The following is a 20,137-nucleotide window of genomic DNA, read 5'->3' as shown; positions in this document are numbered from 1 at the left end:
TAAATTTAGACATACTAAAAATCGTAGCGTAGGACGCTTTTTACAAATTAAACAATGTCGTTATGGGACTATTTTTTCCTTCAACAGTCAGATTTATATACAAACCAGTAAGACCACGTGCCACTAACTCCGATAAATAAACAATAATTGATCTTTATTTTGCATTTCGTAGTATTAGATATCTGAAGTATAGATCAAACTTTATGAGTTATCCTTTCCTTAAAAATATATCTACGGAATAACAATTAGTTACGATGCAGATTACATGCAAATTAATAATTCACCATTTTATGTAACTGACTAACTTTACGCACGAGCGCGAGATTTTAAAGATTTCTTGTGTACAAATTTCTTATGGACAATTGACTTCTCTAACTTTTCAAGGTAAAGTTTTTAAACTCCACACATCGGTTGAATAAAATAATATTAAAAGAAAATGTGAAATATTGTTCTTGGCATTAGTCAATATATTCACATCTACATGTATGATTATGAGACTATAAACTTTATGAGTTACCAAAATGACCACAATTTTTTTTTATCTAAACTCTATCTAAACTAAACAGCGGTATTTTTTTCTATAGCCATATTTATCACAAAAACAACGTCACGCGTTTTTATCCCCGAAAAGGTAGATAGAGGTGCACATTACGGCACGTAATGCCGCTATACAATGTGCACCCACTTTTTCACCATTTTTGTTATAAGTTCCATGTAATAGGGGGTGAACATATTCCATATTTTCATCATCCCATTTATTATATTTATTATAAGATGAATAAAATATATCTCAGTGTGCCAACCCTAGCGAACACAGACACATAAAAAGACGTTTGTGGCTGGTAGTGATTTATCTGTAATTTTTTACCCGCCGCGAGACACGCGAGGTACAATTGATGACTTATTAGTCCGCTCCATGCATGTCCATGTCCACTGGATACAGTGTGCTTCAAACACGTTGCATAACATAAAATCCCCGAAGGGTAGACAAGGAGAGGTATACAAAAAGTTATTAAATGGTAACTTAATTTGTGACTAATTGTTATCACTACATAGTATAAAATTAAGTCGCTTTCTCTGTCCCTATTTCTCTTGTCTTGCATACAAGAGAAATAGAATCTATAAAACTACGCAACAGATTTTGACGCGGTTTTTTTAATAGATAGTTTGATTCAAGAGGAGGGTTTATATGTATAATACATGCATAATATATCACCATTGCACCCATGTAAAGCTGGGGCGGGTCGCTAGTATCTTATGTGTATAAGTGTGGAAGAGCCATGCTTCGGCACGAATGGGCCGGCTCGACCGGAGTGATACCACGGCCTCACAGAAAACCGACGTGATACAACTGTGACTATCGCGCTATTAAGAATAAGAAAGATGTTTTATTTTCTCCACACTCTGTATACATACTTCTTACTTTTTTTGGTCCATGTGTGTGTAATGACCACAATTTGTAGAATTACATTACACTACAATATTACATAATAGACGCGCCCGTGTCCGTACTCCTTTGTTTTTTATTTTAAAGAAATAATTCATGGAAGCTTACAATGTCATTTTAGAATTCTTTTGTTTTATTTCGTCTGTGGGGTGCAGAAGGATTTCTAGGTTTGTTATTTTTTATTTATACGTATTTTGAATTAATAGTGTATAAATTCGTATAGTACATACTTTTTTTTTGAGGGGGGATAATCATCCAATGTCTTCTCCCGCCTCGGGCGAGGCGAGAGGGAGTATCAGACTCTTACTGACTAAAAACCACACCGTTCCTACTCCTGCTTTTCGAGTCGGAGCCCAGGTAAAACCGCTAGGTAATCCGCAGCTGCGGATCAGGCATCAGTCTTACTTTGACCCATCTGTGGTGGTCTTATAGCACTTTGAGGTGCGCGGGTGACTATTACACTAACTTACACAGCTTAACTTTAGCTATAAAATGTTAAAAATAGAGCCCCTATTATTGAGTTATTACCGTACCTAATAATATTATGAACGATAAGGAAATTGAATCCAGAATTCTCTTTTCTGCAATTTGGTACTCACAACTACTCGATCAAGGAGACAGTCTACCTTATTATTTTGCAATAAAGTCGAAAATCTTTTGATAAATTTGATGAAAATATTACTATTATATCTATTCTTCATACAATATGCAAAATCTTCCTCATTCTCTTATCAACATACACACATACATACATACCTACTTTATACACACACACACACACACACACATGTAAACAACAGGTCATTGACACTGACACACTGACCTCTCAACAACAATATTTGTTTATCTCACACTCAACAAACAGATTGCATTTAAAAATAATATTTATATTTAGAGCTGTAGAGTGCAGTTTTGTTTGTAATAAACATGCTGTGTTATGTGTGGACAAAGAAAGTGATATGACACCTGTTTTCTAAAGGGATGAGCAGAGGTGTGTATATTATAGTACTTAGGTCCTATTTTTTGCAGCATCACATCTTTTATCTTCGAAGGGGTAGGCAGAAGTGTTCATTACGGCACGTAATACCATTGTACAATGTACACCCACTTTTCACCATTTGTGTTATAAGTATGTAATAGGAGGTGAGCCTATTGCCATATACCGGGACAATTCCAGACTCCGTGCTAATACTGAGAAATTTTCGACAAACCGAAAAATAACCCAATTTTACTTTGCCCGACACGGGAATCGAACGCGAGACTCCTTCTCCGGCAGTCACAATTGTGACCACTTGTCTAATGAGCCAGTCAAAAAATAGTTCCCATCTAAGTCTACAAATGATTTATGTATATCATCAAAATCGAACCCATACACGATCAATAGCCTACACAGGCTACGGTCTACAATTCATTTCAAAACCTGTAATCTGTTCATAGATAGTTTTGAGTACTACAAGTAAAATTATTAGACGTACATGTGAAAATCAATCGTATTTATAAAGACTTAAAGATTAAATTTCATCGATACAACTTTGCTCACATAGTTCGAACGAGTGAATCATAGCTTCTCCCGTTGCCTAGCAACGTGTAAACAAATAGGTTTGTTTTGTTTTCGATATAACTTTCAAATGTCATTTTATGCAAATCAGTTGTCGTTGTCGAAGCTTTGTTAGAAATAAGTGACACATTTGGTAAAAATTTTGTAGTACGACGTTAGTTTAATGTAGTTGAGTAGGTATTTATTTACCTTCAATATAGCTTTAGGAGGGGTCGTTAGAGATCCACATACGGTACAATGCAACACTTTAATAAAGTTGGTACCATATAATAGGAGGTGAGCCTATGTCCAATAATAGGGTCGGCGACATTTTTTTTTATTTTAATGTCCGTCTTGTAGATTAATTTAAAACATATGACACGCATGTTTTATTTTCTTACGGAAATAAATACTTTGAATATAGTAATAAATCGATTTGAAATATCGCGGGATGTCACTTCTAAATACATTGTATATTTTCAATACCTAACTGACGAACTAAATAATTTTTTAATTTTCGTACCCGTCATCATCCCAATTATTGATATTGATTGGATAACTAGTGGGAAAAACGAAAATTCTTGTTCTTTTTATTGCAATTAATTCCGAAATCGTAAGGTTAGTGAATTTTTGACATTGTCATCAAAAAAGTCTTGACACGATCATGAGCTTAAACCATTTTTTTTCTTGAGTGTCAGACTCTTACTGACTTAAAACCACTCCGTTCCTACTCCTGCTTTTCGAGCCCCGGTAACCCGCTAGGTAGTCCGCTGCTTCGGATCACTGACCTTAACTGAACTATAAAAATGTAGGTAAAACTATATCTACTAATCTGTATGTGTGTCACAAGGGCGATATAGTTTGCACCTCCGTGCGGAATGGATCCTGGAAATGTCAAGGTTTTGCAGCGAGCCAGATCGATAGCTGTCTACTGGGCCCTGAGCTGTTTACTGAGGTGGACACTAAACTTATTATAGTGTGCACGTGTAGATTGTAAAGATTATGTTAAGGTAGTATAACGGTCATGGAGTATGCTTATCGATATTAAAATTCGTAGAAACATGTATGGACTATGGAAGCGTATCCAACACTTTATAATAAGACAGTTGTATTATCCTGAAAGTAAATAAACTGTCGTTCTGAGAGTGAATGCGCTGTGCATAATACTCGTTTTTAACCACTTTTTTATTTAGCGTTAATAAGTCTGTGTTTGGCGACCAACCTGTTTACTGCCAGGACAGCGAAGCGAAGATGCGGCTGAAGATGAAGCACACAGACTTAGAAAGTCTGATCTCTGACCTTAAAAAGACCCGGGTTTTATTTGCACCACTGCGCTAAACGATTGACCTGGGTCGAACTCACCATAGCATAATCACCATTAGATAACTTTACTACCCATAACTGTGTTTACTTCCTTATAACCTCGCATTGTAATGTAATCTGATTAACCACAGTTAGTGGACTTCAGCGATTACTTCGTGTAACTGTCGTATCGATTGTTGCTGGTTAGTATTGAACTGATTGTTGAATGAGGTACAATGTTATTTAGGAAGTTCTTTCCCATTTATGTTTCAGCAATAATGAATGAATTTAACAAGAGAGTGAGCTTAGTGGACTCACTTTAACTTAAACTTGTCAGTTAAATTTGAACATTAAATCTTATGTAATACGATATATTTCGCAACATTAATACAAAAAGGCTGTAAGCGCGCCGCCAGCGCGCTGGCAACTCTACTTTATCCGGGAACTGAACCCAAAACTCTGCCTTGGCAGCTTTAGTAGCTAATTTTACTACAACGAAGTGACCTTTACGCCCTCTCTTCAATTTCATTTGCGATAAAAAACTAATTCTTTATACATATACATGTCCATGCATCTTTTGTTTCTGAGTAATTGATTACAAGTAGGAATTACTCATGTAGATTGATTGGACACTCAAGGTGTGTCCGATACAAGCACTTGAGAATACTAGTCATCACTTACAATTAGAATTTTCAATAAGCACATCAACCTACACTCAACTTCAAAAGACTTTAGATTTTAACGCCAAAAGAATAAAGTTGAAAATCCTTTAAGAATATTCGACGAGCTTGATGAGCTGTTACCACATTAGTAAGTGCGAAGGAAACCCACCTTTCAATACATTGAATTACAAACAAATTGATTGCAAATTCACGTAAATTAGGTTTCTAATTAATTAGATTGACTTGTAAATAAAAGATGATGTGTGGTGTGACACATTGAGAAAGGATTGGACGGTACCTTGGTCACGTACGGAGAATCTATGAAAGCAGGATTACACTCTCACAGGATATAAAGGTTTTGGAGCAAATGGGAGTTTGTTTTGGCGTAATTATTGCCTGTGTTTTTGCTGAATAAAAAATTATCCTCCTTCCTAAACAACCCTTAGATTCCAAACCTCCAAAAGGCCGACAACGCATTTATTACAACGCCTTTGGTGTTTCGGGTGTCCATGGGCGGCGGCAATTGCTTACCATCAGGTGATCCGTCTGCACGTTTACTGTCTTATACCATAAAAAATTACATTATTTCTAAGAAATTTAATTTACTTCTTAGGAATAGTGTAATTTTAAGTGGGATTCTTATCAACTTGTTGCTATTTGCTACTCGAAATCATGCTGTTAGTTGATAAAAATATGCTCTTCTTACTGTTCTTTGGGATAACTCAGATACTTGGGATCTTCTTCGTTTTCTACTCTGCTCTATTAGGTGTCAGATTATAGAATTTCGGTTGTTGTGGGTTTGATTTCCTCACGGAACAACTGTTTGTGTGATCAACAGATTGTTGTTTCGGGTCTGTGTGTCACGTGCATGTGCAATTGTATGTTTGTAAACACACCCACGACACAGGAGAAAATCGCAGTGTATCACAGTTTATACACACAATTTGTGGATCACACAAAGAGTTGGTCCGTGCTATACGGGAATAGGACCTGCTACACGTTGCAGCACAGCTACAGTTGCCCAGCCACTGCACCAACCATACAGTCAATTTACGAGTAAGTACACTGATACCGATGGTGTTACTCACAGTACCTACAAAGATATTATTATCCTTCAGCTGCCCCGCACCGCCATGACGTACAACCGATGATCTGCGCTAATTAATTGCCGTGTTGTGGTGTCCTTAATTGTGACAGCGTCATCGTGTTTACAGGGAACGATTTGTTATTAATATTGAGTGCGGTTTTGTATTGTTTTATTAAAGGAATAATTATAACTAAGAGCGGAGGGGTAAGGTATTTAAAAGTGTTTCTAGTTGCTAGTATAGTACGATGAAGATTATTACGTTGTTCGGTTGTCTATCTATTACTCAGCTTAATTAATCTCATGAAGCATTACTTTTTTATCTCTTTTCTTTATTGATAGAGGATTTAATTTATATAAATAGCCACCCTCATCGTGGTCACAATCTTAACAGTATAATAGTTAATTTTTTTACAAAAAATGGATCACTGTCTTTCTTATCTTAATGTAATAATATGGAATCTTAAAACAAAAATATATTTAAGAGATTACCCATGCAACGAACGTGTTTTACGGAACGCTTCGCACTTCGAAACTTTCGATTTCAAATATCATCTTTACTATACAGAAACATTACATTAATAGAAAGGGTACACAAACTGTTTTAAATAATCGTATTAAGGTAAACAAACATACCTACTATGACTTAAACTTTTTTCTGCAGTGCAACTCTTTCTTATGCCTTGTTCTCATTAAACTAGTATTTTAGTCTAGTAGCAAGTACTTAGTAGCTATCTCTCTCAACACCAAAGCGACTGAAAGCTACTAAACACTCGCTACTCGACTAAAACGTTAGCGTAGTGCAAACAAGGCATTAGCGATATAATCACTCAAATACTCAATGAACAGTATAATACAAGCGCTGTGTCGTTGACTTTTTTTAAAAATAAACTCTGTTACACTGCCAGCGGTTTGCAACAAAGGAGTTTTTATGACAACTAGCAACTGTGTGATATAATGTGTAGTGGACTGGTGAAGGGTACGGAAGCGAGTGCTTGTCGATTACCTCATGCATCGAGACAAGGTGGGTTAGCTAGTATTGTTTTTGTATGTTTGTTTGTAAATAATATTATTTGGATTACACAGTGGCTAAGTGTGGGAGAGCCATGCTTCGGCATGAATTGGCTGGCTCGACCGGAGTGATACCACGGCCTCACAGAAAACTGATGAAACACCTGGGGATTGGGAATTTAAGAATTGTTGGAGAATCGGGGATTGGCAAGATTGGGAAGGTGGGCAATTGGGTAACCGGTAACCTTACTCATACAACGCAAGCGTTGTTTCACGCCGGTTTTCTGTGAGGCCGTGGTATCACTCCGGTTGAGCCGGCCCATTCGTGCCGAAGCATGCATGTGGGAGACCACACTTAAATATTATTATTTTCATTCACAAACCGCTCAGGTCCTGTGACGAACCTGAGCGGCTTTTTAACTCGTTAATTGTTGTCTTCGATCATTAATATTAGTGATCGAAGATTGTTATATTAAGTAAGTTATCTATAAAGTAATGTGTAAGAATACTGTAATTAGATTTTTCATTTACATTTAAGTCGAGTAAAAATAAATGAAAGTACCTAATTAAGAATGTTTGTATAAATACGTGTCGAATCATAATTATAATATTATGACGGTTCAGTCTGATTATTCTTCAAGAGAACCTGTATTTAATAATATAATCTATACCTATATACATACATATACATAGGTACGTAGGCAAACAGATGTGACGTCGACACAATACGTCAAAATGTGGTTTTAACGAGTAAAAGCATAAATGACCATTATTTTATTGTTTTTGATTAGAAGAGGTTTGTGAATGAAACTTAATTTTCCTAGTTCAGGAGTTTCTATTCACAGGTAAAAGTAAATAGGTCATATTATAATATTAATTATTATTTTATCGGCTTATTCGCGTAACGTTTTGACGAGGAACTCGACTAGTTTCAAGCCATGCTAGAGGCTCATATTCATAAGCAGCATTCCGCGACACACGACGCGGCGATTGTCGCGATTAGTAAGCCGATAACATAATAATTAATTTAGTATGTCTCATGAAAGTTATAATAAAATTATATGATATCTTAATAAGTAGAGATTCAATTTCTTTTTCTTAAAGGAATAATGTAAATTGTAATGGAAACAAGAAATCTTTTAATGTTCTTTAGCTCATTAAATCAGAACAATAGTTGTAATATTTGTTTTATTTCTTAAATGCGACATTTGTGATAGTATCACCGATAATAGGCACCTATATACCTATGTATGTTTAAAATTAGAATGAAGTAGGTGGTTTTTTAATATAAATTTTAATTATATTTCATTTAGTCGAGTCGTAAGTATTATTATTAGTTAGTTCATGCTTTTTGTTTCATTTTCTTTAAGTACGAGTGGTTAAATGTTAAACAATAGGTCAATCGAACGTCACGCATTTTATCCCCGAAAGGGTAGGCAGAGGTGCACATTACGGCACTTAATGTCACTATACAATGTACACCCACTTTTCACCATTTGTATTATAAGTCCCATGTAATAGGTGGTGAGCCTATTGCCATATACCGAGCACATTTCCAGACTCCGTGCTACCACTGAGAAATTTTATAAATACCGAAAAAGCCCAGTAATGCTTTGCACGACTCGGGAATTTAACCCACTCGACCAACAGGCAGTCGTTAAACAATAGGTGTAGGAGAAAGTAGCATGTAATTGATTAGTAATTGTAGATAGTTCATGAAAGTCGATACATTTAAGTAAATACAGACAGGAAGAACTACTCTTTACCATTTGTTTGTAATTATGTATCTTAAAATAAACAGTGATAAAAATATACACAGTTTTCTATACGTAATTGGAAGTACCTTGGCATTGGCTAAAAATACAGACAGTTGCCAAGAATAGAACAAAACAAAGAAAGTTATACTGCCAAACAAGGATTACTTAGTAATTGAAGTTTTATTTTGCCGTGTTTGTGGGTAATTCTAATTAATATTAACTTATTTTTTTGTTTATGTATCTGTTCATCAACATTTATGAGAAATAGTATTATAGGATTAAACATTTTGATAAGTACATAAAATATTTTTATTTTGTATACAATACCGTCAATAAAAAGATGTGTTAAAAATATAACATAATGCTGTTCGGTTTGTTTATGAGTTATTGTTTTTGAAGTTGAACGATTAGTAACAATTATATTGTAAATTTACGAATCATTTTTATAAATAAGTGGGTACCTACACTTCGTTTTTATTTACCTACACATAATTATAAATAATAAATAGTTTGACTAATATATAATAATGAATAAAAACCACTTACTTCAAGTCATCGCACCTCACAGCATACCCAGCCAAAAATATAAACAAGAAAGTTTTCATTTTTTTTTCTAACACGACACAACTCTTTCACTTAAAAACTCCTTAAACTATATTCCATATATGAACAAAAAAAAACAACAACTACAAAATCACAACAAACGTTCGAATAAAAAAAAGAAAAAAAAGACGTTCGAATTTCGAAGTTTGAAAAAAAAAGAAATACGTTTCGCGCCAACTTTGACGCGAGTGTCGAGTAGTGATGTGAGTCGAGGCGCGCTCTCGACTCCACGTGTGAGTCGATTATGACAATATTAAATACTATAGTGGTCGATTGTCGGTCGTAGTTTAAGAGTGACGGTGGGATTCGCGTATTTTATATGATACGTAAACAAACATTGTGAATGAAGCTAGTTTATTACATGGAACTGCTTATGTACTGATAATAAAATTTTATTGTTCTTGATAACAAAAGTTTAATGGAACATAAAAGTTGGTAAATAGAATTAACGAATACTTTTAATATCGAAAACCTTTTTTAAATGGGGCATTTTATATTAATATAATTATTCTAGATTGCCTCGTTAAATGTGACTGCAAATCAAGGCGTCTCGGGCTCAATTTTTTGGCTGAGCAAAACATAATTATTATTTTGCGAAATTTTCCTGTGGATGGAAATGGTTTCACCCTCATAACATGGAACTAAAGTGGATTCCAGGAAAGTGTGTGTATCGTAGTAAATACCTATGCACTTCTACCTACTCCTTCGAGCATTAAAAGGTCTGACATTTTATTTTATTTAGTAATACTTTGTATGTAATAGTTCTATGACCCAAAAAACACAGTATCGTCAATGTATTTCTCAAAGTTGTTTACAAGCTATGTAATACCCCGACAAAACATTGATAACGCGTCTTATTTTTTTTATTCGATAAGCGAATTCAGTTCAATTACAAAGTGTTCCCCGGAATTATTGTTTATTTCTCGTTAATTTGTAAAATTCCATTATTATATTGGAATTATTTTGTTTAGGAATGACGTCATCGAGTTATTTATTATGGACTACTTTTGTCAATGAATGCTGAAGCTATTAGGGACAATCGTGATGGAATTCAGGGAGCTATTGACCTATTTTGGATTTTATATTATATTAATAGTGTACTTCTACAGTATTATTTATTAGTCTACGACAATTTGATAATTGTATAAGTGTATTGTATTATAATATTATTATAAGTGTGAAAGTTTGTTTGTTTGGATGTTTGTCCGTTAATCACGCTGAAACTACTGGACGCATTTTGATGAAATTGTACAGAGAGACACGTATACAGAGAGAGTATGAACTGACTTAGGTAATAATATACTTTTGTCCCACAGGAACGATGGTGAAACCGCTGGCAGAACCTAGTACATAATATATTATTATCTGTACTCTATACTTTGCTAATATAACAATACCGTACTCTTTATATTCTCCAAAACGCTAAGCTGTGGAACTTCATATTCTGCACAATATCCTTCAGTTATTATAATGACTCATGGATATATAATAAGTTTATGACTATGTATGGACATCATATTGTGTCAGGTTGAGCGCTTAATATGGAAAATATTTGATAGACCATAAAACAAAAATACTTTATTTGTCAAGCCCGAATCGAAGCCAAGCCCCTTATTCGGCACAAGGTACCTTAGGTAGTCACAATATATTATTGTACTAGGTAAATACAGGCATTAATCGTCATGATTGCCAATAATAGTTAAAAGGAGGATAAATATAACGCTATATGGGTGCAGGTAGTGATAAGGAGTATAAACGACTTCAGTAGCCGTGGCGGTGATTTAAGTAAGGCCTAAGTTAACTTTGATAAGGCACATTACAAGGTCGAAGAGACCAGAAAATTAGGAATACAGCTATAATGAAAAGTATTGTCTACAACTTCGACAAATGTACACTGTACAATGAATAGGGATGATGACGGGGTATGAAAATTAAAAATCTATTTAGTCCGTCAGTTGGCTAATGAAAAAATATTAGACACGATACTATGATAAAACGAATTAGGAGTAGGAGCAAATACCTATGCCATTTCCACCTAGAAAACGCACCTAAAAGTGACGTCATACGATATTTCGGATCGATATACCTTTAAAAGTATTTGTTTCCGTAAGAAAAATTCCTAAAAAAAACGCATCTAATGTTTTAAAATAATATACAAGACGAACATTAAAATAAAAATGAGTCATCTACCCTATTATCCCAAAAAGGTCAGCAACGTAATTGTGACTCCTCTGGTGTTGCCACCCAACTGGTGTCCATACCAGTTTGAGAACGGCGCCAATTACTGCCTTACTAATAAAAATATTCTACATTTTCACACACTTCAGTAATCATATTTTAACGTGATTAATTAAGATTTTGACAGGCACATGGCGACAATAAGTATTGTGTGCATGTTAAAAAACGGCAGTTTTGGATAATACCCAAATTGACACATGTTTTGTTACAAAAAAAAACTGTTAGGAATATACCATTGTGGAATTTTACCATTGTATTGAGAACAACCGGCTGGATTTTACATTCTTAATAGTCAAATTAGAATATTCATCATGTTTTTTGGGATTTTATTTTTAACCAAGAATAAAAATAATGTCATCCATGTTTTGTAATTTCTATTTTTAAATGAAAAAAAGTGTCACTCACGAAATTAATTTTGTCAAAACATATTACTGAATTATATCGATAAAAATATTTTTTGATTGAAGCTTGGTATTGTTGATCGAAAGATTGAAGAGTGCATCCCTATTCACCCACAAAAGAAACATTCCAAATTCAAAATTGGTATTTTTGGTATTTCCAATATGCAATGTTTTTGGGGAAGACAATTATGAATACATTTTATTTTAAAGTATTAACCGATTTTTATTCAAATTAATTACGTCCAAGATTTGCGATTTCGGAAAACTCGCTTAGTTGCTTTAATTTATTACCTTTCATACCTATTCGTGTATATATTTGACGGGGCTGGGACTGATAGTATGGTGATACAAATACGAAACTTTAATACACCACTTAGTATCAAACAATCCATTGTTAATTATACCTTTTATAACCTCAACCTGTCTCAATACACCATCTTTCTTTGTCAAACAACAGATAAATAAGAGACATGACAAGTTAACAAAACCGTTTATAATCACCATAGAATGTATACTATACACTCTATGGTGATTATAAACGGTTATATAGTATACATATAGTATACATTGTATACTATACACTATAGAACATAAATCCCATACATATTATGACAATACTCAGTGTTGGGGAACAAAAGTTTGATCACGACTCCGGTACAGTTGGCGACTTTAATAAGTGTATGTTATGACTAAGTTGGAGTGTTTACTGCAAGTGAGTGATTATTAATTAATTGTAAAGTTTTTTTTATTAATTATCATGGTAAAATCTAGACCTATTTTTAATTTTTGATGCAATAAGTTCCGTAAGATTGGGTTTCTTTGTTCTTACAGGGTATACTTTAAGGCCAATGAAAAACTCATATACGCTTTATTCTGAATTCCTATTGGTTATAGAATTTGGGTCAACGTTACCCCAGCGGGATTTAGTAACCCGGACTTCGGTCTTATGATGATAGCTAGAACCTAGCTTCACTGCAAGACAGACTGACGGACTATTATTTATTTGTTAACGTTTCAAAAGTACTTAAGTATTTTATGGTAGGTATTATATATTAAGTATTTTTTATGGTTTAACTTGGAATTTACTAAATTTACACAAAAATCCAGTACTTTAACTACGTATTATAACACGTTAAGATGTAAACATACAATGAAATAACTTGATAAAACTTATAGTGCTATAATCAATAATCAGTTGCAGCACCATAATGAACATTTAAACGCTGACTGTACACTTACCACATCCACAACCCAAAAACAACTCTAACCAAAAACCACTAAGGTTCAATATCGTCCAACACAACAAACAGCCCTACTCATTGTTATATTTTCTAGTAATCCTACGTGATCTGAATACGTGTTTACATTGAATTCCAAGTATGGCGGCGGCAATGAAACGCCTATAGATGGCTGTTTGTCTGTCTGTCTGTCACTTTCTCCGCCAAGGAGAGATTATAATATAGGTACATTCTGTCTGATGTGTGCATGATAAGTTGGTCTAGTGTTATGCAACTAGACAAGTTGATGTATGCTTCGGTTTCTAGATTTTGGTGTCTGAATTTTTATTGTAATTTGTACGTAATGATTATTATAATTGTGATGTAATTGCTATGAATCTTACATACCTGATGGAACGTAGAATATCATTGGGGAAAAGCACTCTTTAAGTCAAGATATACATTGTGGACTCTCTTGGTTAAATAACGAAACAAAATAAAACAATTTTCATGAGTCCAAAGCACCAATCAAAGCCTATATCCATACATACATCTGGTTTTTGGACTAATACTAAGGGGTAGTATTTTAAAGGGGGGTTCCCCCCTTAAAAAAAGACATAATCCAATGACTAAAGCCCACCCCGTTCCTACTCCTGATTTTCGAGCCAGAGCCCCGGTAAACCCGCTAGATAGTCCGCAGCTCCAGATCAGGCATCAACCCTACTGGGCCCCATCTGTGGCGATGTTTACCCGACCACACAAAGTAGGGCTACGAATAAGTACAAGTTAGTTCAGTAAACCTGCCACATGTCCTCGTAAAGGGTCTGTTTACACCAGCTACGTAGTGTTGATGACTTTGTTGTCGTCGGGGAAGGAATTGGGTCACCGCCATTACGTAATAATGATGTCGAATATCGCGGCTTGAGATTGACGCGTAGAATGTAGATTGTAGATGGGAATGTTTTGATCCAAAGTGACGGTTGACGAATTTTCTTTTTATGTTATTGTGTGTTTATTTACAGCCTTAAAAGCTGAGTGTTAGTAAATTTTATTTGTGTAGGTACTGTTTCTTTTCTTTTGGGATGTCAAAGGTAAAGTAAGTCATGGTGATGGTAATATATATGTGAGCAAATGATTATGAGGTGGAGGCGAAATTGTAACAATCAAAATTTTATTTGTCAATAGGGTAGATGACTAATTTTATTTTAATGTCTTTGTCATTTTTTAAAATATTAGACACGATTATATTAATTTATAACGGAAACAAATACTTTCGAGGATAAATTCATTTAGAATATCGCGTGACGTCACTTCTAGATACATTTTAAAGAAATGACGTATTTGTTGGCACTCCTAAACTTAAATTCGTTTTATCTTTGTTTTAGATTTTTAATTTTTATACCACGTCAACAACCATTTCCGCAAGATTATGTCTAGGTTATAAGTCAATTGTAAAATCGGTATACATATACCAATTTTATTCACGTTGCATATTATAGATTTAGGATATTTTTGTAGTCTACAGAATGTGTTTTTGCACACAATGCAATGTATTTCGATGTATTATTAGCGGTAATTTGGATGCCCCGCACGATATGGCGGCATCCATTGTCGGCATTAAAAGTTTGGATGTTATCGATTCCCAATGTTGATGAATGATGTATGTTGCTGTTGTTTCATTGAGGAGGTAAGCAGAAGTGTTCGTTTAATTAGAATCATACTAATATTATACTTACATGTGAAAGTTTATTTGTTTGGATGTTTGTCGTCAAATCATACTAATATTATAAGTGTGATTGTTTGTTTGTTTGCATGATAATGTTTGTCCGTTAATGACGTTAAAATTATTGAACATGGATTTTGATGAAATGATTAATTGATGATTGGGTGACAGGATACTTTTTATCCCACGGGAACTCGAGCGAAGCCGCTGGCTGAAGCATAGTTACCTAGTCTGTCATCAAAGACATAGTCAATAATTGCGACTGCCAAAGAGTCAGATCTGAATTCTCCGTCAGTATGTCAGTGAACAATTGGTATAGACCTATGAGGATTTTGTTTCCTGATGACTAAAACTATCTTTGTCTAAAATTCCTGACTCATGTTCTACATTCAACCTTATCGATGACTATAGAAGTATTGAGAACAGAGAAACACACAGGTGCATCATTTCTTTGTTTACAAACAACATCTCTTTGTTAAAGGTGCATCTGAGCTGCGCATCTGGAAGTTCATTACTCTGCTCTACAGGTGATTGTAAAACACCTTGTTACCGTTTTATAAATCCTAAATAGACTTTTAATCTCAATTGGAAAATCCCTTGTCAGTGACATTAGAATTCAATGTGGCGTGACTAAAACTATCTTTGTCTAAAACTCCTACTCATGTTCTAATTCAACCTTATCAATGACTATTTAAGTTTGAGAACAGAGGAACAACAGGGAGCATCATTTCTTTGATAAAACAACATCTCTTTGTTAAAGGTACCTACATCTGAGCTACGCATCTTGGGCATTAATCACCACACTTGCTCAATGCGGATTGTTATTTCAAACTATAATTAGGAATTATATGTCCAGGTTTCCTCGCGATGTTTTCCTTCACCGTTTTTCAGTGGTGTCTTAAATAATCTCAAAAAATAACATCGGTATTGATCATTGGTAAGTTTTATAACATACCTAACGTGCATGAACATCGAGTGACCGACTAAAGGACTAATATATTTAACAGAGACCGGGCAGCAGCGCTTTCTGATAACACTCATCAACTGTTCTTTGAGTGCGATTGATGTGTAGTGACTACTTATAAGTGGACACTGCTCACCAAAGGCCTCTTCTCACACGGAGAAAGTTTTGCTATGGCCATTAGTAAGTTTTGTTAGGCTTTCATGCATGAGAAGCGGACCACCTGGCAAAGTGGTACCTTATTATGAACTGTGATGTCGAACTTGCCTGCTAAGTATGGGGATTGGGGCAAACACACTCTGTCGTAAAAACAGTCCACACACCAACAGTAGGTACATAATATACACAGCTACTACATTGTACATTTGTACGCCTGAGTAAGCATTTTGACTTCTACGTAACATTGTGCCGTGTTATGACTGCAGTCGTTCAAGGAATGTGCAGTGAGTGCTTCATGACGTTGCACTAAGAAAGGAATTATGGATTACGTCGTACATTTGTGTTTGAGGGAATCCCTCCTAAGTGTAAAGTCTGAAGAGTGAACTAATCTTATTGACAAATAATATGACGTCATTTGTCACGCCTTTTATCCCTGAAGAAGGACAAGTTACTCATAATAACTAAAAGTCAATGCATTTATTACAATGAAACCATAAACTGGTACTTTTGAAACGTCAATAAATAAAATAAATAAATAGGTCTAGTCAGTATGTCCGTCAGTAAAATGTAGATTCATAGCGTATAATTATTATATAATATTATATGATTAGCTGAGTGTAAATTAGATAATAAGGTACGATTGGTTGACGTACCCATTTGGACAAAAACCCCTTAAAATATTAAAGAAAAAAAAATATAATGCATTTTATACCAGTTCTGTTGAGTCTATGGTATAGGTAAAATCAAAGTCAAAGCATTTATTTCAATTAATCATAAATTAGGTACTTTTGAAACGTCAAATTGAATTGTCCATCAGTCTGTCTGTCAGTGAAGCTAGGTGCTACTAGGAGATGAATCACATAAAAAGTTAAGAAGAAAAAATTATACACGACAATATCACTTGTTTAAACCCAAACCGATTCACACTAAAAAAGTAATTAAAAGTTCAAGATGTTACCAAACGAGTCCCCTCTGCCTCCCAGACTATACGAAGGTCGAACTAATTGCCACACTCAGCAAACACTCCGGAAGCTAGTCTAGCAGCTAGAATCCGCTATCGATTACTCATCTCGTGAGTCATACGTTACAATCGATTGACTCGATTGTTGCTGTGTTGCACATCCCTTCAAGGGAATGCGAGTCAAACCGATCATCTGATTTTATATGAAGACGTTTTTACTAAGTATTACTTATTGATGGATGACTTTGTGAATAGGTCTAAATTGACTAAGGGTTTTAAAAGTTATAATTTAGTACAGTTTTAACTAATATTTTTATTAACAAGTTTTTGATAATGTGCTACTATATAATTAATGTATTTGCCAGGTTTTCCAAATTCAAATTACTAAACTTGATAAAAAAAGAAATTGCTTGCTCATGCAGTTTATCTTTGAAACGCTGATAAATACTGACATAGTGTACTTAGATTTTTTTATGAAAATAAACACACGTTGCCCCATGCCAGTATTTTCTCCTGTGTCGTGTGTGCGTTTACAAACACACAATTTCACATACATATGACACCCAGACCCGAAACAACACACAAGGCGGTGCTCCGTGCGGGAATCGAACTCCAGAAACGCTCAAGATCAAGATACTACGAATTTTAAATCGATCAAAATTATACCTTATTCTTTTAATAATCAGGGTACCTATTCAACCAGAAATAGCTAACACAAGAAGGATTAAAATTGAATGCAACTAATTTCACAGAATCTATCTGCATCTAAAACATCGTCCTCGCTCCCATTAATGTAACAGATAGTATACATATAGATACTCCATGCTTTACCTCCGTTCCGTACCTGTGAGAGCAAGACAAACAGTGTCTGGCTGCCCCAAACTGTCTGTTTGGGTAGTCGGGTCCGGGAGTTGAATGCAAATACTGGGTCTCAGTCAATAGTAACTACGTTGTGATACCAGTACGATGAAGTAATCTTCATTTCAATCACACTATTACACTAATCATATGACTAGTTTCTACCAACGGTTTCGGCCGCGTTCCAGTATGTTAAAAAGTATCCTGTGTTATTCCAGACTATCATCTACGTCTGTTCCAAATTTCATCCCGATAACTTAAGTCGTTTTGGCGATATTGAGTAACCCCTGAACATAAACACACAAATTAATAAATCACACAAACTTTCGCATCCATAATATTAGTAAGATAAATGTGAACGTTTTAATGTTTGTGTGTTTGTCAATCACGCTGAAATTACTGTACGGATTCTGATGAAATTAGGTATACAGACAGGGTACGCGTTTCGAGTCACAGAGGGACTCTTTATCATGTCTCTTTTTTAGGTTATTTAGTATGCCTCACAATAGTTAAAATTGTCAAATCACTTGGAAATAAATAACGTAACAAACAAATATGGAAGGTATGTGATACAATGCATTATATTTCATGCCTACAAATACGTGATAGGGAAGAAAATACTACTTATTACAGTAATAAACAACCTTATGTCGCTTGTAATAAAGTTGAACTTCGATGTTTAAAGAAATTGTTAGGACGTGTCATTAAACCATGTTTTATGTAATAGTGTCTTAATAAGCATTTTGTGTTTAAGCAAAATCAAACTGCTTTTTGTTATTCAATTTTAAACTTAGTCACTTTTGGATAGAGCTGAAAATCCATTGAAGAAATTAGGGTAGTATCATGTGCTGTTGTCCAAACCTAAACATGCGTTATGTTTTAGTCAATATAAACAAATATTAATTGAAAATTATGTACTTTGTACTTTGGTCACGATCGATGTTCACATGCGTGCCTACTAAGCACGTGGGTCTAAGTTCCATTCTTGGGTAAGGTCTTTTAAAAAGTTGTGTAATTTCAGCATTTAGGCATAATGCATGTTTCTTACATATTTGTCGATTCTGTAAAATAAATTAATTACAATTGTTTTATTACATTAATTGCTTAATTCGTACGACATTTTGGGAAGCATAAAATGTTCCTAATAACCCTCTTGATAACACATGTCGGTATTACACAACGACCTAAATAACTTGACACCTGCAATTCGCTACATTAACGACCTTACTATCAACATTTCCGTACATTAAAACAACTCCGGGGGTCAAGACAAACTGGTTAATTGCGTACACCGCGCTTTGATAACTTTTACAACTTTATTATTGCAGTTGGTTATAGGATTATGGACTTTATAGTAACGGGATAAGGTTTGTTTTGAACGCAAATGTAAGTTTGGTGGTGTTTTTAGTGCAAATAAATTGAGTCATTTGCCACAGTGAAAACGAATGCAGTATGCCAAGGTTGAACAAATATTTGAATGTGTTAACCTACAGTTGGTGATATATCGTGTAAACATTTACTGGGAAGTTTTATCAATAAATAAATACTATTTATTTTGTATGCATTAATCTTTAAAGAAGTGCATCTGGTTTTCTTGGCAGACAAAGCAAACTCTCACTTTTCGATATTGTACGGATCAGGGATATTCATTTCGGCGAATTAACTATTTGCGTAGTTTTAATTTAAGTGTAATGTTGGTCTGGAGGTTTAACGCTCGCTCCTCATGAGGGTTTGAAATCTACCTAGCTCTTCATGCATAAGAGCGCGGGTTCGAAACTTACCAACGGCAACGTATCAATATAACTTTTTTCGAGTTACATGTACTTTCTAAGATTATTTAGACACCACTGACTAACGATGAAGGAAAACATCGTGAAGAAACCTGGGCTTATAATTTCTAATTATAAGTTAGAGATCGCCAACTGGACTTCTCGATTACTACAAGACACTGACAAGAAGTGCTTTGTAAATAATGATAATATTTTGCAATTAAATCAAATAATCAATGTTTTGAACGTCCACAGACGTTGTGGCAGGCCCAAGAGGAGATGGGGGGACGAACTCGACATCTATGACAAGGATTGGCTGCAAAAGGCTTTAAACAGAGAGGAGTAGAAGGACCCTCCTCCCTTTCTTCTTTCCAGGGAAGAAGGAGAGGGAAGGGTCTCTACCCTGCAGTGGGACGATCATGGCTGAAAAAATAAATAAATAAGAAA

General features: G+C 34.8%; 1 protein-coding gene across 2 annotated transcripts in view; it reads right to left on the bottom strand.

Moving 5' to 3' along the window:
- The window catches only part of LOC118279116 (uncharacterized), a 34,675-nt gene extending 24,973 nt beyond the window's left edge, over positions 1 to 9,702 (bottom strand). For both annotated transcript variants that reach the window (XM_050698265.1, XM_050698264.1), the window contains exon 1: positions 9,347 to 9,702. In XM_050698265.1, coding sequence (XP_050554222.1) covers positions 9,347 to 9,405 — 59 coding nt within the window. In that variant the 5' untranslated portion in view covers positions 9,406 to 9,702. The remainder of the gene's footprint in view (positions 1 to 9,346) is intronic.
- Between the last annotated feature and the right edge of the window lie 10,435 nt (positions 9,703 to 20,137).

The sequence above is a fragment of the Spodoptera frugiperda genome, chromosome 14 (genome assembly GCF_023101765.2).
Source record: "Spodoptera frugiperda isolate SF20-4 chromosome 14, AGI-APGP_CSIRO_Sfru_2.0, whole genome shotgun sequence".
In the NCBI taxonomy this organism is placed as follows: domain Eukaryota; kingdom Metazoa; phylum Arthropoda; class Insecta; order Lepidoptera; family Noctuidae; genus Spodoptera; species Spodoptera frugiperda.
Note: the sequence above shows the minus strand (reverse complement) of the source record. Positions and strands in the feature narration are given on the sequence as shown.